Source organism: Ursus arctos, unplaced genomic scaffold (assembly GCF_023065955.2).
Source record: "Ursus arctos isolate Adak ecotype North America unplaced genomic scaffold, UrsArc2.0 scaffold_23, whole genome shotgun sequence".
NCBI lineage: Eukaryota > Metazoa > Chordata > Mammalia > Carnivora > Ursidae > Ursus > Ursus arctos.
In genome coordinates, this window is record NW_026622908.1 from 11,717,220 (window position 1) to 11,744,123 (window position 26,904).

The 26,904-nt window shown below is 41.0% G+C and overlaps 1 protein-coding gene across 1 annotated transcript in view; it reads left to right on the forward strand.

The window, feature by feature from the left end:
• The first annotated feature begins 17,681 nt into the window (after positions 1–17,681).
• SLC17A6 (solute carrier family 17 member 6) overlaps positions 17,682–26,904 on the forward strand; it is a 38,984-nt gene continuing 29,761 nt past the window's right edge. Inside the window, exons 1-3 of the mRNA XM_026511870.2 lie at positions 17,682–17,767; positions 20,495–20,747; positions 22,285–22,403. Coding sequence (XP_026367655.1) covers positions 17,682–17,767; positions 20,495–20,747; positions 22,285–22,403 — 458 coding nt within the window. The remainder of the gene's footprint in view (positions 17,768–20,494; positions 20,748–22,284; positions 22,404–26,904) is intronic.

The following is a 26,904-nucleotide window of genomic DNA, read 5'->3' on the forward strand; positions in this document are numbered from 1 at the left end:
TTTATTTGACAAAGAGAGACAGCCAGCGAGAGAGGGAACACAAGCAGGGGGTGTGGGAGAGGAAGAAGCAGGCTCATAGCGGAGGAGCCTGATGTGGGGCTCGATCCTACAACGCCGGCATCACGCCCTGAGCCGAAGGCAGACGCTTAACGCCTGCGCCAGCCAGGCACCCCAGGCTGGTTCAGTCTTCACAAATTGATCAGTTAATCCATCAGACCAATAAACTGATGAAGAAAAACCACATAATCATATCAATAGGTTCAGAAAAAGCATTTGACAAAATCCAACACCCATTCATAATAAAAACTTCCAGAAAACTATTTTTTTCATCTCAAAATGGATGATGGAATCATTTTCAAATTTTAGGTATGGTAATGGCATTATTGCTATAATTTTGAGAATATATATCTTTTAGAGACACATTCTATTTGTGGGTGAAATGACACAGTAATTATATCCTTTAAAATAATCCCTGATGGGGAGGGGAAGTTAAATGGGAAGAGATATGAATAAAACAAGATTACCAGGTGTTCACATTTGTTCTAGTTCAGTGGGGGGACATAACTGTTTTCAGAGCTATTCTTTCCACTTTTGTATGTGTCCGAAGTTTTTCACAACAGTCAAAAACAACAGCGAACTACAAACTGGCAAACAATTTAATTCTAGAAATTTATGTTACAGAAATAATAAATTCGTAAACTGCAGATAGAGAAATTTGTGTGGAAAGTTGATAGTTCAAGTATATTCTTTTCACGGGAGTATTGTTTATAACAGGCAAATATTGGAAATAACCCGAAAGTAAAGATTAAATAAGTTAACAATGTGGGATATAACACAGTCTATTTGATAAAATGAATATGGAGATTCTGCAAAATAGTAATTTCATTTGTATACAGTTGAGTTCACAATTTAACTTATATTAGAAACGGAGATAAGCAGGATTATTTTTGTCTGTAATCATTCTTATCTTGATCGCCACCTGCTGGTAGCAAGAAGAAATATAATTTCTAACCGTTACCTAGTTCCCGAGTTAGTTGAAACCAAAAAAGTAAACAGAACGCTTAGGTTAATCTCCGTAATTCCTGGATAAAAATGCTTCGTCTCTCAGGGGGGCCTGCCTCCCCTCTTGTTTCTACAGCAAAGATGGTGTTCCAGTTTATTAGTGGAGGGAAATGTGGAATGGGAGAAGGGTCTCTCGTCTCCCACTGATTTTGGACTATGTGCACTGTTCTCCACTGCTCTTTGGCAAATGACCTTTGTAGGCACCGCCACTGGGAACCTGGTGGCATTCTATGACAAGCAAACCTGTGATATTGGCTTGGATAATACACTCCAGGAGGAGCAACTCTCTTCCTCTTGCCAGCTCTACTTGCCCTCAGGTTTTGCTAGCTAGCGGCCTCTCAGCTTATGTGATGGCCTCATCTAGCCCCCTGGCCCAGGGGCCTGCTCTCAACCTCCGCTGGATAGTGCCCTCCGTCTTCCAAGGGCGCCAAATGGAAGTTTTACAGGTTCTCACCTTAGGACCCGCTATACACAAGAAGTGAGGGAGGTTGGGGCGCCTGGGTGGCTCAATAGTTAAGTGTCTGCTTTCAGCTCAGGTCATGATCCCAGTGTCCTGGGATCAAGCCCCGCATTGGGCTCCCTGGTCGGCAAGCCCACTTCTCCCTCTCCCTCTGCCTGCTACTCCCCCTGCTTGTACTCTCTCTCTGTCAAATAAATAAATAAAATCTTAAAATAAAAAAAAAAAAGAATTGAGGGAGGCTTGAGGAGGACAACTAAATGGCCTGATCACACCCACCCATTCTTTGTTATTATGTTGGGCTGATCCATATTAGTGCCGAGTCCTCTGTATAACTTCCTAGTTTCCTCCTTGAGACCCAGCTGGATATCAGGGCAAGTACTTCCCTCTCTCAGTCTTCCCATGCTTGTTGCAGAGAATGCAATAAGGATTGGGTGAAATACTGTCTTTAGTATGTGATTCCAAGGAGTGAGAAGATTGGACAGGGAATAAAGCATGTGTTTATCAGTGGGCTACCATTATAGGAAACTAGAGTTCAGCTTTACTGAGAATCCTCAGAGATACTGTTGAAAACAAAGTTCAGAATTCTTACACTGAGGGAGGGACAAGATGGGATCTTTATCCACCAACGTCCATGGCTCATTGATTAAAGGTTGCTTCTAGGAATAACTCTTATGAAGTTCTACCTGTCCCTGCAAGCCAAGAACATTCTAGCAGCCAGAAAAATCATTCTGAAAAAGGTCAAGAGATGCAGGCACTTGGGGTGGGATGCCAACCGTCTCTATGGAAACTGTGCACTGAAGCTGCAGTAAACTCTAGGAGAGTGAAGGGCAAGGGGTGGGGCACCAGGGGCATCTGCTTACATCCCCTCACCTTATTAGGATACGTATTCCTCTCTGGACTGACACTTAGGAAGGGGAAATTGAAATTCATGTCTGATTAATATTCTTTCCTCTTTTTGATTTCATCTTTCTGTCACCATCCTCCAAAGCAGCGAGATTTCCCATTTGTCATACATTGCTTTTCCCCAGTTCTAAATCCATTATTGCTCAAGATTATTTTTGAATAGCAAACTGAGGTTATTTTTTGTTTTTTCCTATGCACTGAAAGAACTCTATGGGTGACATCTCTAAGCTTAGCTCTTGGTTTGCAAATGGAAGCCAAATGCATTTTTTTAAAAAAAGACCTCTTTATTGAAGTATAAATACATCATATACAATTCAGTCATTTAAAGGGTACAATTCAGTGGATTTTAGTATATTTACATACACATGATGATTAAATAATACCCTAAACATTGATTTATTGCTACTGTGAACTGAAAGGTGGGCAGATGAGGGAGAACAGTAATTATCAGCACCACCATTCATGACTTTGTGCTAGAGGACTCACAAACGTGAGTATTAAATTCCAATGTAAGACCCTATTATTATTATTATTATTAATTATTATCATTAAGGGTTTTGGGACATTATTATTATTAAGACCCTATGAAGGGCACTTCTGCTTCTGGCATATCAGAGGTACTGGTCTTGGACTTCCTGCAAAGAGTAAACAACTAGCCCTCACTGATTTGGGCTTCTTGAGAGAAGGGAAAAGAATGAAGAGAACTCTTTTAGCCTCTGGGCTCTCTGCCTGGAGGCACTTTCAAGGCTGAATAATAGGGAGAGGAGGCCCCACCAGGAGAGGAGGCCCCACCAGGGCCTGGCTTGTTGAGTGGAGGGGACAGATACTGGAGTTCAGGTTGCTGGGAAGGCTGATATTTGCAGGATGTACCACTGGAAAAGAAGAACCTATGTAGAGAGCTCCAGAAATCTACACAGGAATTCCCTTAATTCTCTTGCCAACTACTAAACTGTGTGTGAGGTCAGGCAAATGATTCCCAGGTGGCTATCAGCTGAACAGTTCTCAGAGCTCATGCTGATACGGGGAAAGGCAGAGTTCTGACTATGTGTGGTGGAAAGAACTTGCGAACGCCCGTGACAATCAGTAGAGATCCTAGAAAGGTCACACCTTGTATGATACCTTAGAGTCGTCTCATGTGAGACAGATTAACTTAGCCCTAGGGTATAGGCTACTCAACAATGCTTAAAAATAAGTCATGAAAGAATCAGATGGATTCATAATAATATAACTGCATTTTAAAAACAGTTTTCAAAGGAAGAAAGGAAAATGCAGACATTCAACGGTGTAACATTTACAAAGCTCAGCATATAATAAAAAATTATTAGACACGTAATGAAGTGGGAAACTATAATCCATGACAGAAGTCAAACAAGTCAACAGAAGCAGATGTAGAAATGACAGAGATGATTAAATTACTGGTTATTGACTTTAAATTGGCTAATATCTCTATACCTAGTATCTATCTGTCTATCCAGGGACTTACAAGAGAGATTGCTTCCAACTCATTTTATGAGGCCAGCATTACTCTGTAAAATCAAAAAGAAATATTACAAGAAAGCAAAAGCACAGGCTTCTATGCCTTATGAAGATAGAAACAAAAATCTTTAAATTGATGTTAGCAAACCGAATCAATAACATATAAATATTACAATACATCACATCCAAATGGGGTTTATCCTAAAGGGGCAAAGCAAAGTTGGTTTCATATTCAATAGTTCATTGACATAATTAGCCACATGTAAAGAATAAAGGAGAAAAAATCATGCAATCACGTTACTTAAAATTTTGGAGAAAAATAAAAAGACAATTCAACACTCATTCATAACAAAAACCCTCAGCAAACTGGTAACAAAAGAGAATTTTTACAACTTGATAAAGGGCATCAACAAAAAACTACACTAACATCAAACCTAGGGAAAATTTGGGGAACAAAACCAGGGTTTTTGCTTTAATCTACTTCATTCAACATTGTGCTGAAGGTCCTAATGAATGTAATAGGGCAAAAAATAAATAAATAAAGGGCATAGAGATTGGAGAGGAAATAACAAAGCTGCATTTGTCAATGGCATGATCGCACATGTAGAACACCTTAACAAAAGCTAATAGAATCATAGTTGAATTTAGCAAGGTCATAGCATGTAAGGTGAATACACAAAAATCAATTTTAATGAATAGTTGGAAAATGGCTAAATAATCTTCAACTTCTAAAATTATGTGTCTCAGCAAAAAAAATATATATATATATAAATATATAATTGTTTCAGCTCCCTCTATTTAAGGAAATTAAATGACTTCAGCCATCAAACTGTCAACCCCTAAAAAAGTAGATTTAAAACCTGTGTGATTCATGACTCATTAAAAAAAAAAAAAAAAGTGACATTTCCACCAGAGTTTTAAACCAGGTCAGTCCGATGGCAACACCGGACCACAAAATTGCCTCTCCAGCTGTGAAGACAGGGCAGAAATAATACTGCATGCTTTTCAGTGGTCTCTATTCTGGAATGCCGATCTATACTTTGGGTAGTGAATAATCTTATTTAAAATTTTAAAGCTGCCTTTTTGTGTTCACACAGCACCGTGGTTGTTCTTTTCCTAGACTGCAGAGAAGCACACAACAGGCTGCGAAGTCCGGAGGAGTTTCTGTCCCTCCCTGCACTGAAGCATTGTTGCGTCCAGCCTCACGTCACTAGTAAGGATCGAGACTTGCTTAGCTAATCGGTTTCACTGCCCTTCCAAAGGCCTTTCTCCATCTCCAAAAGACCACCCTAGGGCTAGAAAGAAATTGGATCTCTGAACCTTTTTTTTTTTTTTTTAATTCTGGTTCTAAATGGGATTGTAAAGGCTATAAGAAAGAACATTATTTGGGGGCAGTGGTGGTAGGCAGCTCTTCCCTTGGGCTTTAAATCTCTAATGAGGACAAGGTCACTGGAAACTATCGAATTGCCACACTCTTCTGGGGCACAGATCGTATTCCTAGATTTGACCAATGACCTGGCTCATGGCTCATTCTCTCATTGAACCAGCTAAGTCCCAGGAACTGAAAACACAATACTGATGAGCGATTTTTAAGCACTTTGCATGTGAGAGACACTATGAGCTGTGTGTTTTTCATGCAGGATTTCATTTAATCCTCACAACAACTGCTTGGGGTGAGTCAGGGTGTTAAAGCCGCTTTGCGTGAGGAAACAGACTTGCACAGACAGAGGGACTTGGGCAAGGGAGAAGAGTGAAGGGACCGGGATCCCGTTCCAGGCCATCTGAGCCCCTATCAGACTGGGCAGAGTTCTTGTCCCTGTGCAGTGAATACCTCCATGAGGAGCCAGAGAGCAAATGTTTCTTCCCTAAAGTGCATTCAATTATTGTTTTATAATAGTTCATCATTATACGATTGTGATAAAGACTGAAAGAAGGGCTATGGACGACTATTAGATCTCACTGAGGATGTCAGAGAATCCCTCCCCGTGGAAGGAAACCTTAAGCTGAAGCCACAAATATTTAGAAGTTAATGAGGTAAAAAGTGGAAAGGGGAGTGAGCTTTCCAGAGAGATGTGCCCTGTAAAACTAAAAAAATTAAAAGAAGCAGCCAACAGTTACTGCTTGATTAATGACAACCAAGCTATACTAATCCCTTTGTAACGATTATTTCTCTTAATTCACACAGGAATTCTTTATTTTTTTATTTTTATTTTTTGAAGATTTTATTTACTTATTTAAGAGAGAGGGAGCTTGAGTGGGGGGAGGGGCAGAGGGAGAAGCAGACTCCCTGCTGAGCAGGAGGTCTGACATGAGGCTGGATCCCCCGACCCCGAGATCAGACCCATGACCCCGAGATCATAACCTGAACAGAAGGCAGACACTTAACCGACTGAGCCACCGACGCGCCCCACACAGAAACTCTTTAAGGTAGATATTATTATTATCCTCATTTTCCTTATCCAGAAACTGAAACTGGGTATAGTCCAGCAATGTAACCGAAACCACACAACCTGTAAAAGGCCAGGGCCTGAACCAGTGCAGTGCAGTTTTAGAATTTAGATTCTTTTTTTTTTTTTTAAAGATTTTATTTATTTATTCGGCAGATAGAGACAGTCAGTGAGAGAGGGAACACAAGCAGGGGGAGTGGGAGAGGAAGAAGTAGGCTCCTAGCGGCGGAGCCTGATGTGGGGCTCGATCCCATAACGCCGGGATCACGCCCTGAGCCCAAGGCAGACGCTTAATCGCTGTGCCACCCAGGCGCCCCTAGAAATTAGACTCTTAATTACAATTTGTTATAAGAAAGAAGGAGCCTTGAATTTACTTGTAGTGGATTGAACAGTGTCTCCTCCCAGTTCACGTCTACCTGAGCCTCAGAATGTGACCTTATTTGGGCCTTGAGATCAAACATTCTGAATTTAGTGTGGGCCCTAAATCCAATGACCAAAGTCCTTCTAAGGAGAGAGGACACAGAGACACAGAGAAGAAAGCAATGTGAAGACAGAGGCAGAGGTCGAAGTGACCCATCTATAGGCTAAGAAAGGACAAGGATTGCCACCAACCACTGGAAGCTAGGAGACAGACAGGAGACGATTTCTCCCTCGGAAGGAACCCAACCCTGTTGACACCTTGAATTTGGACTTCCAGCTTCCTAAACTGTGAGAGAATAAATTCTTGTTATTTTAAGCCACCCAGTATGTGGTAATTTGTTGTGATAGCCCTTGGAAACTAATACAGTACCTTTTACCACAAGCAGAACGCAGTAATAAAGTTTAGGAGGATATATTTATTCAACATTATTTACTGTTTGCCTGTCTGGCAAGAGTTATGGAAAATGCACATCATGTAAACATGAACCCCGTTTCTGAAGACTGCAGGGTTAAAAATGACATTTCATACAAGGGTTTTAAATAAATCATCATCATCATCATCATTGTCATCATCATCATATTAATAATTACTCCCATGTGTCAGGCGCTGTGAGAGGTGGCTTACATGCATTATTTAATTTAATTTGCAAAAGATAGATATAACTCATTCCATTTAACAAATAATGAAACTGAGGCTTGATGAGTTTTAATTACCTTCTCCAAGGTTGTTCATTACTTCCAATGACAGAGCTGGATCTCACTGTCCAGTGAGGGGATAAAGGAAGGAACTTCATTAAAGAGCATGCATTTGATCTGGGTCTGGAATCATGAGCTGTGCTGGGCACTGGTAAATGAAGGCAAGGGCAAGGGCATTATGGGTGAGTGGTAGGGAGCACACAGCCCGGAGAGCATGGAGTAGGGCTTCTGTGGGTAATAGCGGGCTCCAATTTGTTGGAGTGTGTAGAACTAAAAAGGGAAAGTGGGAAATCGATTTGGAATGGCAGATTCAGACCAGCTATTGACCAATGAGCAGATGTCAGGAGGAACTGTGAAATAATTCTTGAAAGAGAAGTTCTGAAAGATTTTGCAAAAACAGGTGGAAAGATCTGTGTTGCTTCCAGCAGATAAATCCCACAGGGGTGTGAGAAATGGCCTGGAGCCTGGGAGACTAGTGACCAAGAATCCATTTCGGAGCCAAATGTCATAAGAAAGGACAAAATCCATTCACTTTCTTCAGAAAACAACTCAAAGTTCAAACATCAATTACTCATTTGTTAAAACATACCTGCTGAACCATTCTGTGTCATCCAAACAGTGCTCTGTCCATATGGCGATGTCCTGGGTTTCCACCCTAACTTAGAGGGAAATGTTCACAATGTCTGGAGCCCAGATATCTTGCAAGTGAAGAAGGATGTCCTCAAGTTTCTTGCAGCAGGATCCCGCTTAAGTGGCACCAACATTGACTTGCAATTACGTCTACAGAAGGAAACCCATGGTGTGATGTGATGTGATGGCATCTACATCATAAATCTGAAAAGCACTTGGAAGCAGCTTCTGCTGATGGCTCACGCCATTGTTGCCATTGAAGATGTGGCTGACATCAGTGGCACATCCTCCAGGAATACCGGCCAGGGGGACAGGCTGAAGTTTGCTACCAGAACTACTCTTACTGTTGGCTGCTTGGCTTCTGGAACCTTCACAGCCAGATGCAGGCAGCTTCCCAGGAGCCACATTTTCTGATGGTTACTGATCCCAGGCATGACCACCAGCCTCTCAAAGACATGTCTTATGCTAACCTGTCTACATCACTCCACGTAACATAGACTGTCCTATGCGGACATGCCATTCTGCACAACGACAGGGGGTCTGATGTGGTGATCCTGACCTAGAAGTTCCGAGTATGGGTGGTGTCATGTAAGAACCCATGTCAGATCTCTGCTTCTACAGGGATCCTGAAGAGATGGAAAAGGAAGATCACGTTGCTGCTGAAAAGGCTGTGACCAAGGAGGGATTTCAGGGTCGGTTTACCGGGACTCAACCTGAGGTCTGATGGCATGCAGGTGCCCTCTGTGCCTACCCAGTAGTTCCCTAGCGAGGACTGGAGCACTCAGCCTGCCACTGGGGATGAGGTCACTGAACGGCTAGGGATGGCCAATGAATGGTCTCAAGCTGTTCTTCCATCAGCTCTAATGCAGAAAAATGAAAATATGGTTGACTGAAAATAAACATGTTCTTTAAAAACGACAGATAACAACAACAATAAAAAACCTATTAAGGACCTTCCTTGTAGCAGGAATATTTTGGGTGCCAGGGATAGAAATGAAAACAAAATAGGCACAGTTCTGCCACTTAGGAGTTTTCTCTAGTTGACTTAGATACAACAAAACACAAAACAAAGAACCAATGGATACTATGGGCGGCAAACTGAAAGATGTTGTCATCCAAATCCACAGAACCTGTGAATATGTTTTCTTATGTGGCAAAGAGAACTTTGCAGATATGATTAAGGATCTTGAGATGTGGCAAGCATGCTGGGTTATTCAGGTGAACCTAATATAACCATTAGGGTCCTTATGGATGAAAGAAGAAAGCAGCAGAATCAGAGAAGGAGATGTGATGATGGAAACAGAAGTCAGAGAGATTTGATTTGTGGCTGGGGACCACAAACCAAGGAATGCAGGAAGCTTCTGGAAGCTAGAAAAGACAAGGAATGCATTCTTCCCTATAGTGTCCAGGAGAATGCTGCTTTCCTGAAACATTGAGGTTAGCTTAGTGAATCTTGTGTCAGACTTCTAGCTATGGAACTCTAAGATAATAAACGTGTGCTATTTTAAGCCAGTAAGCTTGTGTTCCCTTGTTACAGTAGCAATAGGAAACTAAAACAGAGAGTAAGCAGAAAATTAAACAAGATAGTAAGATAGTTCTCCATAGTGATATGATCCAGAAAGAAGAGAATTTTACTTTTTTTTTTTTTTGAGAGAGAGAGGGAGAAAGGGAGCGAGTGGGGGAGTGGGAGAGGGAGAGGGAGGATCTCAAGCAGGCTACACACCCAGCGTGGAGCCTGCTGTGGGGCTGGATCTCATAACCCTGAGATCATGACCTGAGCTGCAATCAAGAGTCAGATGCTTAACCAACTGAGTCACCCAAGCTCCCTGTAATGAAGAGAATTTTTAAAAAGATAATATGGTAGGAAGCCGGAACAGGTCCTAACCCCAAAATGCACATGTTCTGTGTTCATGGAGTGTAAAGAGCAAGAATGAGATTAGTTAAGATGAAGGTGGAGAGGTAGGCTTCCCTAGGGAGGATTCAGCTAACCTTGATCAGAATGGTATAAACTGAAATATTAGAATTGTTTCTCTGATAAATGTTTTTTTTTTACTATCCCTGAAAAAAGAGAAACATGAGATCTGCTCAAGGTTTATACTAGTCTTTTTAAAAACATGAAGACCTAATTTTTTAGAGGAGTTTAAGTTTTGTAGCAAAATTGAAGGGAAGGTACAGAGACTTGCCGATACTCCCTACCCAACACCCAATATCAGCATCCCCAACTAGAGGGGTACATTTGTTACAACTGACGTACATGGACACAACATAACCACCCAAAGTCTATAGTTTATATTAGGGTTCACTCTTGCTGTTGTACATGGTATGGATTTGGACCAGTGTACAATGACATGTACCCATCAGTATGGTATCGTATTTTTGCTGCCCTAAAAATCCCCTGTGATCCACCTATTCATCCCTCCCCTCCCAGTGCCCCACCCCCACAAGTCCTGGTAACCACTGATCTTTTCACTTTCTCCATCATTTTGCCTTTTCTAGCATATCATATAGTTGGAATCATACAGCATGTGCTTTTTTCAAACTGGCTTTTTTCACTTAATAATATGCATTTAAAGTGCCTCTATGCCTTTTCATGGCTTGATAGTTCTTTTCCAGTGCTGAATAATTTTCCATTGTCTGAATGTACCACAGTTTAGCGATCCATTCACCTACTGAAGGACATCTTAATTGATTATTAATTAAAAGGGACTCAGTGGCTCAAATTTTTGGAAAGTCAGTCTAGTTAGAGAGCAGGTTTCAGGTATGGTTTGATCAGATCTCTAATTCTGTTCCTCCACAATGAATGAGCACAGAGAATGGTACTCAGTATCCAAAATGTCAGTGAAGGACCACAGCCTCTTTTTCTTACACAATAAGACCTACTCACCATGGTTCTCACAACAGTATGATGGTGTCTTTACCATTACCATAATCCTACAGGCAGACATAAACAAAATTGTTTAAGTTGTGGCACAATTTTTCAGTGCTAATTAGTCAGTGCCCATTTATTCTTTATGCTAGTAAAAAAACACACAAGTAATATGAATATTATTTGAAACATGTTTACCTGCTGATTTTAAAATAATTTAAATCAGCGCACTTTAGCCATTTTAACTTTAAGAAATCTTTTCTTTTATCACCACTAGAGGGCAGCAGCTAGAAAAGATTTATAGTCGCCACTGTATTTCATTACATCTTTTTGCTATTGTTATTGCTGTTGTTTTTACTTCTCCAAAATTGTGATAGAATATGCTTACAGCAGTGAAATATTCTATATTTCAAATATTCTGTCCTATTAAAAAACTATGTATCCATATTTTACTTTGGAAAATGTCACTCTAACTATTCTAGAAGTGAAATTCCCCTACCTTCTGCTTCTGATAGCTTAAATAACTTAGAAAATGTGAACAATGAAACAAAAAAATATCTAAGTGTTTGCAGCCAAGTGGGAGATCTCAATAATGTTAGATGTTTTCCTCCAAGGAAGATAATATTCCACAATCTGGAATGCCAAGCATAAGCTATTCAAAGGAAGGGAATCAGTAACCTAGGTTGATGAAAGCTAAGTAGGACCCTTATAGGACCCAGAGAGAGAGGGAGACATTTCAATTAGGTAATATTTCATCAGATTGAAGGATATTACATGTTACTTGTCACTTAATCTCTTTATTTACCTGTAAAATATCTTAAGTCATGCTGATCTCTGCCTTGGTCTCCTTCATATTGACCTATATATATTTATTTTATTCTTTTTTCAAGTTGCATCTCTTTTCTGTCCTAATTTCTCTCAGAATTCCTTTATACAATCACATCTTTCACTTTAAGAAAATAGTTTTGAGAGTTTAAAGAGTGTTCAAAGTCCTTCTGTAATTTATCACATTACTCTCTACCTATAGTATGGGATTCAAAATTAGAAGTACTTTTCTGGCATTAGAACAACAGTGTTTGGTCTCCATTCACTTTAAACTTGAATTTTCCCAAGGCATAATGGTGTGCAGTGAATAAGAAGGCTGGTTTCTTTTCCTTGAGTACAGAGAGAAAGGAAGGGAATAAAATGGATACATCTTTCTAATGGTAAATTATACAGAGTAAGATACACACTAAAAGAACACATAGCATAAATGATTATATACATACATTTTGGGTAGTTAAAATATACGCTTAAGATTACAATGTGCTTTATTGAAAATTTCCAGCCTCCAGTTTCTTAATCAGACAGATCACAGGGAAATCAAAAGATATTTTATAGAAGGCCACTAAATACAGCAGTGCAGCATATTGGGTTATGTACACAGATGTGGATAAGACAAACCAAATTATTTCTTCTAACTCCGACACTCAAGAAATTGTATAATCATAATTTCTTGGAAATGTCTCTGAGGCTAACACTGCCAAGTAAAGTCAAATAAAGCTGAACTAAAAGCTGTCCACTTAAAAAGCCTTGATAAGAAACAAGTCACAGATGAATCCTACAGCTTATTTGTATAGCCTCAACCTGAAAGAAGTGTGTAATTATTAGAGTGAATGTGGATTTAGGAATTCAAGTCAAATAATAAAAAAGTGATACTGTTAAAAAAAATAGCTTTTCAAAACACCTTTTTCTTCAGGAATATACACTCTTTACATCTATTATAACAAGCTGTGGTACTGTCCTGAGTTCTTTGGTTTACTATATTCCAGAAAAGGGCCTAGCCCACTACATGTGCAAATTATATGTTGAGTATTTGTTGAAAAAAAAAAAAACAATAGAAAATGTTGCATTTAAAATATCCTTGGAATTAGACTCCTCAAAGAATTTTCTGAAATAGATTTGCCTTAAAAAATGCTCCAGCAAAGATTTGTGAATAGCATTAAATAGGATGCCTTTAAAATATATTTTTTGGTAATGGGGAAGGAAATGTATCAAACTTCCATTACTATTTCACAATATTTATAAAATTATCGTAATTTATTCTATTGGGATTAGAAACTTTAACCCATTTTCCTACTGTCTGATTACCATATCATTTATAAATCTTAATAGAGTTAAATTTCCTTATAATAACTCTGGTTAACTGATTCTTAGACAATCAACTTACTTCTAAAGTGCTTGGTCAGGCAATTGCAAGTGTGTTGTCCACAAAAGGGACTTCATATTTTTAGTTATAGATATTAATTTCACAAGTACTAAGAACAGTAAAAGAGGGAGTGAAGGAGAGGGAGAGAGAGAGAGAGACTGAGAGAAAGAGAGGAAGGAAACAGTAGTTTTAGTTACGTAATTAAGGACTAAAATAATTGTCTATCCTTCCACCAGAGGGCAATATTTACAAGTCATTTAAAAGATCTCTCAGAAGTATTTCCTCACAGGAGTATATAAACAAATGCTAACCTATCACATTGTTATTGGGTAATATGTTCTATAAATTTCAAAGAATACTGTAGAGACAATTATTGAAATGACTGCATATAAAACTCAGTATGTACTCATAGTAAAGCAAGCAATAAATTTCCTCTTCTCTGAATATGTAAGAAGATTGAACTTTCAGAAAAAAGCACATTTCTCCCATATTACTGGCATTTTTCTCTGTTCATTATTAACCATTTAGCTCAAATACAATAGAAAAAATCTCATGGTGGAATAAGCAAAGGAAATGTGGCTTTATATCGATGAATAAATTAATGAAAAAGTCATAAAATCTTGCAAGTAGAAGGGGTAAGAGAAACCACTTACTATAACCCAGTATCTGCACAAGTAAGGAACTGAAGTTCATTAAAGAGAAATGATTGATTAAAAGTTATCAGGTTGATAACCAACAGAATCAGGACCCAAACCCAGGTCAGCCAATTTCAACTTTCACACTGTAACTCTGTCAAGATTCGAAGTGTGATCCATGAACAAGTGGTACTGAAGACTTGTTAAAACTGATGAATCTCAGGTTCCCCTCTAGACCTATTGAATCAGAATCTGTGTTTTAACCAAGACCTTAAATTGTGAGAAACAATGCTACCTCGTGCTCCTTCTTCATCACTGTTTGCATGCCTTCAGGCAATTCATCATATCTAATTTTTCTCCTCCAGTCATGGGAATGAAATTAGTTCAGTCTGAAGCATAATTATAAGGAATAAATGTGATCTTGTAAATGAAAGTCTTTCATAATTTGTAATAAGCTACACACATTAAATAAACTCAATGAAACCTTTTGTTTTTAAGAGTGCTTGGATAGAGGGGACCATTCTTCTATAGGAAGACTTGTTTAATAATGCAATTTAAGGCACTGTTAAAATTGGATGGAAAAGGGTACAAGGGGTAAGGGAGGTAAGCTAGTAAGGAGTAAGGTGGTAAGGGAGGGTACCCAGAGAAAGGAAGGCTTTTTTCATCTCTCCAGATTAATACCATATGTGTAACCACTAGTATTTTTTTGCATAAAGATAAATCTGGTGATCTTAAGGTCACAAAATTACATGTTCAGTGTTTGAATTTGAGGATCACACATGAAGAAAATCTGTTGGGTATGTACATAGTGTCCGAGTGTATGTCTTTTATATTGGGAGCTATTAATTAAAGAAAAGCTTAAATGGCATTCTTTGGTCTCAGGTGGCCTAGTGACAATTCTTGTAATTTTCCATATGCAATATTTTTCCTTTGTTTATGACTTTGCTCAAGATGTCCCCTCTGGCTGGGATGCTCTCCAAGTATCACCACCCCTCCTTACCCAATTCCACTGGGCTGCCATCACCTTCATAGAACTAAGTTTCTCTTCAATTATTGAGACAGACAAGGAAACATCATTTCCTGGGATCTTTTCTGTGTACTTTTACTCCCAGGTTGGGTTATTTACTTATTTCCTTGTTCAATTGTATCCATAATTGTTTGTAATTGTATTTATGTGTCTATTTCCCATAGCTTGTGAGATCTTTCAGGGAATATTCCCAGAACGTAGTGTAATTCTTGGCACTAAATGAGTATTTTTAGAATGAATAAATCAATAATAGCAATAATTCTGATTCAAGCACTTGCCCTGTTATCAAGAGAATGAAGGCACCAGATGACATTAATTTCAGTAAAGGTGAAAGTAATTATTTTACTATAGGAACTGTGTTTTCATGTTGGATTTGTATTGCTTGATTCCCTCTCAGATGATCTATAGTGCAGAGTTAGCAAGTAGCTTAGCTCTCTAGTTATTTGAGGTGAAATGTAAGTGCTGAGGAGAATCAGTTTTATACCGTCCTCTTAACTTCACAGATATTTACCTAGCTTCTAGTTTTTGCGTAACTATCCAGAATTTCAGAATCATGGGTACCCTTAAGTGAATTTGATCTAATGAATTTGGTCACTGAAGAATTGAAAAACATAAATATTTTGAAAAGCACCCTGGATAAGTAAAGTCTTGATAAACTTGTATCTTTTATTTAGAAGGAGGTAGATTAGTGTGTGTGTGTGTGTGTGTGTGTGTGTGTGTGTGTGTGTGTTTTCTTCTTAGACTTAATCATCTTTGGAGATATTATTCTGAAGCATTCCAGAGTTTTAGAAAAATCTAGTTCACTGTTTATAGGGATATATATCTTAATACATATTTATCAAAATGAGAGAAAGATGCCCCTAGTATTCTTTTCTTTATTATAATTCATAATGATATATAATATAATTTAATAATGGCAGATGGTTTTAGCTACTTTTGATTATCTTTTTTTGGCTATCCATTCACTATATACATATCCATTGTATTATTTGGCCTATTTAAGAAACATTCTCACATGATTCCGTATTTAGATCCACACTTTAGAGATTTGGTCCCAAAATCCCTAAGAAAAATCTACTCCCCCTATTGGCTTAAATAAAATCTAAAGATTTTGACCTTGACAATGTGACTCAAGGGCAATCAGTTTTGAAATCACTTGGCTGAATGGCATCTAAGAGGTTTGTGATTCATGTTATAAGTGCATTAATAATTAACATTAAGCTAGCCTAGCTTTCTTGCTTTGCTTAATGAAATAGATTCATTGATGCTATACCTATGTATGTGACAACAAAAGTCTTACATGAATGTCTCTCTGGAATTCTGCTTTAGGGGAAGATGGTGAAAGGAAAAAAATCACATTTTAAAGGAATATAAGCAATTCCAAATAAATCTTGAAAATATCATTACTGATAATTTGTTAACAAGCACAAGATATAGCCACAAATTTTGTCAGTATATTGATATTTCCATAGTGTGCTGTAAATCAGTTAAGCAACGAATCATAAAATTCCAAGGAATTTATATTAAACTGGCTGTATTTTATTTAACCAAGGGCACTGAGGTCGTAGCTCATCTTTTCTTTCTCTTTCTCTCACCTCCCTCCCTTCCTGCCTTCCTCCTTTCTCTCTCTCTCTTTCCCTTCCTTCCTTCCTTCCTTCCTTCCTTCCTTCCTTCCTTCCTATCAGAAATTAAAACAAAACACACGAACAATATAATTATACATTCTGTGTACAAATGTTTTATATCCAAGGGAGACCAAGTGCCCCAGAATTCCACAAACATAAATGAAATATGTTGTAAGCTTCCTTATCTGCAACACTGTCAGAGCTGGTGGTAGCGCGCTGGGCAAAATGTAGGAAACTAGAAGTAACTTGTCAATTTTTAATAAAGTCTTCCTCCCTTGAAGAGTCAAATGCACCATTCTCTCTGCAAACTCTGGCGATGATGACAGATTTCCACTTGGTTTCCATAGCATCCATTCCTGAAGATGCCCAGAATGGTACTGGGTCGGGACGATCCACCCAGCTCCCCTAGAAAGTTGGCGACCTGGCCATCCAAAAGCTGCTTTCCGTTTTCCGGAAACTTACTCTGTCCGTGGTGCTGAACAATTCTGCCGAGACGCGCCCTAACGAGCGCTGTCAGCCGCGCTGAAGAAATCTTTCCTGGCGCTGCCCAAATCAGAACTGTGTGTCTGTTATTTACTCACGTCCTCAAAGAGCAGCAAGCTTTCTCCATCTTAATTCGACACAACCGCAGAGCAGAGTTGCGCCGGCGTGAGGGAAGGAGATCAGAGGCAAGGAGGAAAAACTAACAGCAGCATTGCTCACCTGAGACCTCAGATGCTCCCAAGAGTTTTGGAAGTGCTCTGCTCCCTACAGCAAAGACACCATTAAAAAAAAAAAAAAACCATTCTTCTGACTTTGCTTTTGCACAAAGGTTCTGTGATATTTCTGCTCCTCCGTTTAAAAGCCAGAAGATTTGACAGCAATAAGGTTTTCAAAACCGGGAATTTGCATTGTTTTTCAGTGGACTGACTTCCAGGACAAGGACTCATCTGCACCCGCCCAAATACCATGGCACTGCGTGCGCCCTTTGCCACCGGATCCTCCCCTTCCAATGAGACTTTCTGATTGTGTCTACCAACTCTCCTATTAGGAAACCCGTGGGTTGCATGCAGCTATTCTGTTGTATTCTCTTTCTCACTCCCTCCCCTCTCTCACTCACACTCTTGCTGGAGGCACACCAATACCGTTCTGCTGAGAAGAAAAAGCCCACAACTACCTTAAGCGATTAAGACAATATGCGCAACTCTCGCCTTCCGTAGCGACCACTATTTAAATTTGGCAAGAGCCAACACCAGTCTTTGCAAGAATGGAGTCGGTAAAACAAAGGATTTTGACCCCAGGAAAAGAGGGGCTAAAGAATTTTGCTGGAAAATCCCTTGCCCAGATCTACAGGTAAGAGAAAGCAAACCCATGTTTGCCTGGGGCTCAGCATAAAAAAAAAAAAAAAAAAAATCTACAGTCTATTTCTGTAAACCCTGGTTGCTTTGAGAGATTGTAATATGATCGGAAAGTCTTTTTTGTTGTTGTTGTTGCTCATTGCTCAAGCAGGGCTGCTCTGCAAACCTGCTTATTAATTCAGGAATGTTGCACTGAATGAACCTGTCTGCTTTGTGCCTATGTGTGTGTGTGTGTTTTGTTTTGGTACCTGCAGATTCTCATCCTTTCCTACCCAGGATTTATCCTCTTTACAACTGAGAAATGACCAGCACCTGGTTCAGAAAATCTTTGTTTGGGTGCTAACAGTCACAACAAATTAAATTCCTTTGATGCAGACAAATGAATTTAAAAAATACAACCCTCAAAAAATTAACAAAGAAATTCCAAAGAGTAATGGCAGAAGGATATTTAGATCTCAGCTTCAAAACCACTCAAGTAGAGAATCTCCCAGTGGAATGTTCCTCTGTGCTGAAGGAAGAAGAATCAAAATATATCAATAATTAATAGCTAAAGCAGCTCCTCTCTCAGAACCCAGAACAATGTATATGTATTTTAATTATTTGACTTCTCCCAGAAGTCTATTTCTTGCATGGCAAATGTCACAGTGTTCATAAGAAAAACTATAATAATAACCAGTAAAATGACTTCAAAAGTACTAGAAATGATTTGATTTTGTTATCTTCCCTGTAGTCAATGTACTAATTATGCTGAAAATTTTACAACTTTAAAGCATTTTGAGAATATTACATGACTACAATTTTCTTAATAATATGAGCAAAATCAAGAAGAGAGGGCAGAAACAGAACGATAAACGATTCCAAGAGAGTGCTAATTTTCAAATTGGGGAAATTGAAGCTTTTAGAAATGTATAGAAAATGTAAAGAAAATGACCAGTGCACTTCCCGATTTTCCAAATCTCTTTGGATCTGGTGGGCTTCCTGTAGGCACCATCATGCACCTATGCGGCAGTAGATACCGCAAGGGCCCTGCAGTCCAGCAGCTGCCCTGGAAAGAGCTGTTCTCTCCCAGCTCAATTGCCATCAGGTGGAGAGTTCAGGTGCATCGCCCAACTTTGCATATATCAGCTATAAGCCAATGTAAAAAAAAAAATCACTTTAGTTACATTTTTTTCTCCCAGAATAAATAATTTGCCATGTGTTCTGACATTGGGATTGGACTTTAAAAATAAGAATTGACATAGTTACAGAAACCTCCATGACCTATTCTCCAGGTGATATTTTGTAGAATTTGGAAGTCTAACATTGTTTTCTGGTAGCCTCACATTGCTTGGCAGTTAGCTCCCAACCTGTGCATTCTTGGAATTGATCTTAAAGTTTCATTTGCTTTACTCATGTGTATGAAAATAATTGTGTGTGAATATATCATTTGAATGGGCACACAGAAAAATAAACTACATGGTGGATTAAAAAACATCTGCAAATTGTAAATGGAGAGGTTCTTTGTTTAAATATCGGAAGTATCCATCTCAAGAGTCCGTGGTGATTCTACTGTTCACATTCATTCTCTTCTTTTTTAAATAGACATTTCACGGATATATTATGGACTAGAACAACACCCTCAGCTTTTAGTTAAACCATGCCATCACCCTGTTTTCCCCTTCTCCCTTCCCCCTTCCCTTAAGGATGAAAACCTAAAAGGAACTGAATTATACTGGCAAAATCTTGTGAAATACTATGCAAATTAAAGAACACAAAAGAAAGCATAAATGTGAGATCTACTTTGGTGTGGAACATCTTACCAGAGTTGATTTGGGGCACGTTGTGTACCTGGGAGTCGCATTGTACCTCTTTGGAAATATGCCCCTTACATTTTTCGGTGTTTGTAACCGAGATAGTAATTACGCAAGATTGTGAATAATTAATTATTCATGTTCTGGCAGTAGGAAGCTTAGGTGTCGGCCATATGCTGCGGAGGCCTTTGTTTCAAACTCGAGTAACAAGGAAAAGAAAGTAAGATATGTGACTGGAGAGTAAACGGTGAACTAGCACAGGGGACTGGAGGAATGGGCAATAGAATGCGCGCGTGACACTCTCCGAGAGCGTTCACGGACCTCCGCGTGGCCACGGGTCAGAAGAGGCCTTAGTCCCTCGGGTCCCTGGGCTCAGCTGGGCGGCGGGATCGCGCGTCCTTAACTCAGAAAGCTTCAACTTGGCTGGGAAGGAAGGGGTAGCGCGGGTTCAGGGCTGAGCTGGGCTAGCCTGCAGAGGCGGCCCCCAGGAGGCTGGGTGGCTGGATAAAACTGCCTGTCTCCAGGTTTAAAGCACTGCGGGCAGGAGGCATCTACACAGGTGCCAACCAGCCGCCGCTCCGGGATCCCATTCTCTCCCAAGTTACAGACCCCGCGAGAAAGTTAGGCCCAAACGGCCTGTGTCGGTGAATCTGGGAGCTGCGGGATGGATCCCGAGGGAATGGGGGCTGGGTGCCGCCGGCCAGACAGTATTAAAGTTGAAGAGATGCTACCGCGGGGAGGAGGACTGGCAGGAGGCTGGAGAGCCGGGGAGGTCCTGAAGCCTGGTGGCGCCCTAGCACCCTAACTCCTGAAGGAGTTGAGCGTGTCAGCGCCCCTCCCCCAGCCCTGACGGGTCCTGGGAATTGGGATGGGCGGGCGTCGGGGGTGCCTAACCCGCCGCGTCCTTGCCTTTCCCCCGCTCTGCCGCGCAGGGTGCTGGAGAAGAAGCAAGACACCGGGGAGACCATCGAGCTGACGGAGGATGGGAAGCCCCTGGAGGTGCCGGAGAAGAAGGCTCCACTGTGCGACTGTGCCTGCTTCGGCCTGCCGCGTCGCTACATCATCGCCATCATGAGCGGCCTGGGCTTCTGCATCTCCTTCGGCATCCGCTGCAACCTGGGCGTGGCCATCGTGGACATGGTCAACAACAGCACCATCCACCGCGGGGGCAAGGTCATCAAGGAGGTGGGCAGCCGCTGGCCGTGTGGGTTCGCAAAGCCACATCACCTGTTTGAGCTCCATTTCCCCCCACTGAACGAGGAAGGCCTGGATGCTCGCTCAGCCCCCTGCTAGCGCTGCCATTCTAGAATAGGAATAGACCGCGGTAGCAGTATTACCTCCCTTTTCGATTGTTTTCTGGGCCTTCCTTTTCTGACCTGCAAAGTGGAAGATAGCATCTAGCTCACTAGATTTTTGTGGAGTGACTTCATACGAGAAGTTGCATAATGTCCGCTAAATTTAAATCGAAATATTTTTCTTTCACTCGGAGGAGTAGGGCTGCATATCAGTGATAATGTCCCCCTGGTTTCCTCCAATTCCTGCTAAACACTCTTAATAATAAAAATGAAACAAAGCCGAAATCAAATCAACTGTGAGCATATCGGCAGTTTCCACCAAAGGGCCTTTAGGAGCTGTCCACCCCACTGGTCGTGAGAAGAGCCGCCGCGCGGAGTGCCTCGAGGTCACAGGGAGTCCGGTCCCGTAATCTCATGAATGTGTTGGGGTGACGCCTAGGGGAAGGAGGGTCAACGTCAAAGTCACCGAAACCCGTGGGTCTAGACTACCTGGTCAGGGATCTGAACGACCATAAGCAAGGGTTGGGAGGAGAAAATTCGGGAACCGTCTGTGAATGAGAAGCGGTGAATGCCGCTGGACTCTGGGGATTCCGGGAGACCCTACAAAATGCGTTTGGTTTCAAAATACTTTTCAAAAGGAGAAAAAGGATCCTCAGTTTCCCAGGCGGGAAGACTCCTTCGCCTTTCAAATGCAGATATTTACTTTTAAGGTTCACCTGGTGGGGCCGCCCAGGCTGGCTAGGGTGGAGTTAGGCCTTGACCTTCAGATAACACCCCTCCCCAGCTCTTAAGACCGCCCCTGAACAAATTCTCCTCTCCACTGGCCACCCCCACCCCCCACCAATTCCCCAGGCTACTCCAAATCTTTCCGGTCTACGCCCATCCCCATTTTGCAGGGAAAGATCCTTTCCTCCCGCTCCTACGACCTCCTCACCTTCCATCCAAGTGCCCCACTTTCCTTCCTCAGAATTTCCCTGGTTGGATTGCATTCTGGGAGCGACCCCTCTACTGCATTAGTACTGGCTGGCGTTAGCTAAACGGACCCCGGTCAGGGGTCCCTATCCCCAGCCAGCAAATGGAATCTCTCCGTGGAGAGATCTAATTTCCAGTTCTGGAGCTCAGAGGATTCCTCATTCATCGAGGGGATCAGACCTGCCTGACAGTAGTCGGGGAGCAAAGCCAGGGCGTCCACCTTCGCCATTAATGCGATACATTTCAAATGAGCACAGGTTTTCCGTTAAAAGAAGCATTTCTTCTCTATAGAAATGCATACATTCAATTTTGTTAGAAAACGAAAATTCAGCCACCTTCACCTCCAGAATGCAGGAAGTACCCCGGGGGTTGAGGGCTCCTGAACGTGAGTCTGCAGCCCAAGCACTGACTCTACTCTTTCCCTCCACCCCTCTTTTTTCCCTGTACCCCCATAGAAAGCCAAATTCAACTGGGACCCGGAAACCGTGGGGATGATCCACGGTTCCTTCTTTTGGGGCTACATCATCACCCAGATTCCGGGCGGCTACATCGCGTCTCGGCTGGCAGCCAACAGGTAACGCGCCCCCAGGGCTGGGGGTCTTGGGGCTTGTGCCTCCGAAGGCGCTTCAGAGGCTGGGGGCAAGGACAACAGCCGCGGGGTAATGGAACTCCTGGGTGAGGTCTCCTGGTTCCCAGGCACCTCTTCTCTCGGGGGAGGAACTGTTGGTGCCTCCTTCCAGAATTAGGGACCCAAGAGGATTTGGGCTAGCCAGGCTGGGCGCTGGTTGCAGCTTCTTCTCTGTCCTGGCTGACCCAGCTTTACTCCAAACGGTCGACATGCCTTAAGGTCTGGTAGGAGCTGAGGCCGGGCAGAGAGTGGACCAAGCCGGGACTGAGCGGGGGTGCACAAAGGGGAGGGTCTGCGCGCGCGCGCGCGCGCGCGTGTGTGTGTGTGTGTGGTTAGGGGGGTAGCGACACGTGCTGCGCTCTCGCCAGTGCATCCCTCGGGTGCCCCGGCTCCCTGTGGTGCTGACCTCCCGGCAGGGCGCATCGAACGCCGGGCCACGGAGCCCGCCCAGATGGTGCTCTGGGTCTGAAGGATTTGTTTCTATGGAGGCAGGCGGGATTTCAGGCGCCCGGGGTGCGATTCCAACTGTTAATGAGCACCAGTGAGTAGAGGCGGGGCGGGGGTGGGAAAGGAGCTCAGCTGAGCCCTCAGGCTTCCAGTTTTGCAGCGGGGGCGGGGTGGGGGGGTGGTGGGACGCTGCAGCCGAGGTCCTAGCGCCCGCTCCAGAAATGCCGTCGGGATCACCTGCAGAGACATACCAAAGTATGGGGCATAAGGACTGATGGGGTGGGGACGTTCAGGAGCACAGCCTGGCCACTGCAGGGTGAGAGGCAGCTTTATTTGCTTCATGGTGCATATTAAGATAAATAAAACTAAATAAATTCTCCTTAAGTCTGAATTATAAAACAGAACACACGCACTCACCTTTTCAAGTGTTGCTTCATAGAGACTCCCAAAAAAGACTTCGGGTCTTTCCTAAGACTTTGTATCTATGACTTCACCTTTCTCCCTCCCCTCCAAAGTCAGATTTTCTGGGGCAGATATTTCGAACTAGTCTCGATCTTCTCTTGCTTTTTAAACTGGTCCCTACTCATTTCTCAATAAAGTCTCTGAGGAGGCCTCTTCCTGTGGCTTCTGTCACCTAAAATCCCATTCACCAGCAGTAACTTCCTGCCCAAGACTTTTCTGTCCTCTCCAAAGCCTAGGGAAGAATTCTTGCAAATTTAACTTAGGCTTCTCAATTGCTTGGGCCAGGACTTTTGGACAGTCCTTCGAATTGTCAAAAGAAGAGAGTGAAAGATTAGTAATAGTGCCTTTTGAATACCATCTTTACCTTGACATCATGATGGTTACTACTCAGACCCAATGGGAGACAAACTAGTCTCTTAAAAAAGGAATCATTTTAAAATGAAAATCATTAACTATTTAGAGAACCCAATCCTATAGATGGGGTAAATCAAATTAAAGAAAATATTTCCTTAAATAGTATGGTAATGAACATGTTACATGTTTGGCTTCCATATCCCTAAGGCATAATGTCTTGAATCTTTCTTTTCTCCTCAATTTTTTTTTTCTAAAACAAAATAAACTTCCCAGAAAGATAGTCCAAACATATGTATATGAAATATTTTCACTTGGGGGGGGGGGAACAACCAGTAATTCACAAACAAAGCAAAAATGATACAGGAAACTCAATGTAATGTGAAATGAAATGATAATGACTGTGTCTTTAAGATTTTTTCAGAGTCAAAACCTTCAGCTTGCCAATTGTTAAAATGCTACCATTTTCCTGCCAGGAAAAAACACCAGGGATGCCCCAGCTTTCCCTCTTTGTAACACTGGGAGGTCAGTAAACAGGTTTTCCTGGTTTAAAAAAAAAAAAAAAAAGGCAAGCTCATTTCTATACTATCATTTGTCTTATGTTTAGTAAAGACTGATGCGTACTCAGGTTCTAATTTATTTTGTAGATTTTTCTTATAGGAAAAAATTGTGAACTTTAGAAATCAGATTTGGATCTGAATTCACTTTACCTTTATATGGATATTCAAGAGAGGGAAACCTAGTATTTTCATGTTTTCAATGTCTTGTGTTCTCCGAGACTGAGAAAACTAAAATTTATTGTAAGATATGACAAACATCCAGAAGACCTAGATTAATTCCTCATCAGATCTTAGGGTTTCGACATATTTATCTCATTTAAAAAATATAACAAAATGTTACAAATACAGTTGAAGCCTCCTGTCAAAACAGGTTTAAAAATATATAATCTTCCCTTTTCTGATGATGAAAGTATTGTATCCTAAGAAAAATATATAAAAAAGAAAATATAATAAAAATCATACATTAATCACACAGAGACCCTATTGTTAACATGTTGGTTAATGTCCAAACGGTCCTATATATGCTACTTTGAATTTTATCTTAGAACTTTTTTATTAACACAAAATCTGAGAGATTTTTAGAATTGGTTTGAAAGATGTACATTTCCTAGTACGATCCTTTTTCAAAAACAGTAAAAACAATACAGCAAGACCAGTTTTCCACCTACAAATATTGTATGCCCATTCAAATAAACTTCTCCCTATAGATCGTCTAATAGTAGGACAATATTTCCCTTGGGTGGGATACTGGGGACAGATTCCTTTCCCTCTGGGTGTAAAAGAAGCTCACTTTGGAAAGTGTTTGCCATCACAGTTGGGCGGAACCAGAGGAGAGGAACTAGGTGTGTGGAGGCGGCTCCTCTGGAGAGAAGGGCTCCTGGATCCACCTCCTGGCAAATTTCTCAATGAAAAACCAACAGCACTGATGTGGCTTCTCCATTGTATGCTTTAAGCAAAAGCAGCTGCACCCTTGATCAGAATACAGATTCCTGGCCCGTTTTCTGGTCAGACTCTAAGTATTCTTTCTTTTTTCCTCATTGAGTAAAAAAGCTAGGGGAGAGAATCTCAGTCCCAGAGGACTCTTGCATCATTTTTTCCTTTGTCTTTTCTTAAAGGGCTGTGGCACCTCGTGGACAGGAGAATGTAGTCACCTCCCTGGAGGGCTTTGGGATGAGGAATCAAAAGAAGATTCCTTATAAAATCTGTAGTGTTTCTAGATGAGAACATATTTACTATAGTGATAACAATGTGTTGGGGGCAAGTTAATGTTGCCTTTAAACAGTACAGGGCACGGGGCTTACAGTAATCCAGACCATGACAAATGTGGAAGAGCTAAGGATTATTTTTACCTTGCATTTTGACTGATGAGGAACCTAGGCAAGTACTAAACAGGAGAAAAACAGAATTTTTGCAAAGGGCGTAATCAAAGATGGTCAGATTTACCAAAGAATAATTGGTCAATATTTGTCCAATTTCAATGGACAATATTATCTTCACAAAGACTATTCTTCTTTCTAAGTGACAGTATCTTATAAACCCTATTTAAAATTTTTTCCTATCCTACTCATGTCTTCTTGATCTGCCGATGGTGATTTAGGTTTTATGAAGCGCTTAATGCCAGCTGCTGTACCCATATTTCACCGATTTATCTTTTTGCTTTGTCCAATAAAGTGTAAGCATCATGAGAGCAAGCAATTGTATCCACATTGTTTTCACTGCTGTATCCCTAACATCTCAAACAGTGCCAGGCCCAAGACAGATACTTGTTGAATGAATAAAATGACCATCCCAACAAAGTGTTTGGGCATTTTAAAAAAGGCAGTATGGCAGAGTGGTTAAGATACAGGTTCTAAAGATAAACCATGTAGGTTCAGACTCCCGAAGGTACTACTTAATAACTGAATGACATTAAACTTTACTTAACTCCTCTGAATTTCAGTTTATATTTCTGTAAAAGGGGACTTATCAAAGTACCTACTTGATATGAGTGTCATGACAGCTAAATAAGACAATACGTGTAAGGTTCTTAGAAGTGCCTGGCCCTCATTAGATGTTGGCTGTTATCATTCATTATTAATAAGGTCCTAGCTTCAGAAAAAAAATGAAAGAATAAATAATATCTTAAGGCCATTCAGTATTACTTATGTTTAAATTTGTCTTAAGTATTAGTAATGCCAAGGGATTATTTCTATTGTGATAAAAACGCATCTTTCCACCTGCCAGATTTCTAGCTTTAAAATTATTTTCCCATACACATTATTTATAGCTAAAATTATTGTTCACTGAAAATGCCTTAAGTCTCATTTGAAGAATTGTCTTAGGAAAGCTTTTTAGCCAAGGGTATAGAGAGTGCTAGTAATTCAGTGCATTCAGTCTTTGAATTCTAGTCAGGCATTATAACCATTTAAGTTTGAGGTTAGACTTCTCTGCTGAAAGTTATAGTTTATTTCCCCCACTCCTCTTCTTTATTTAGGAAGTGTTTAACTCCTGGTGCAACATTTTGTCTTTTCAGGTGTTTCTTGGGTTTCTAACTTGACCTTTGCTAAAGAAAAAAGAATAGTTCTTTATTTGAATAAGAGATTGAGGATCCCATGTGTCTGTAGCATGTGGTGAACTTCAGTTAACAG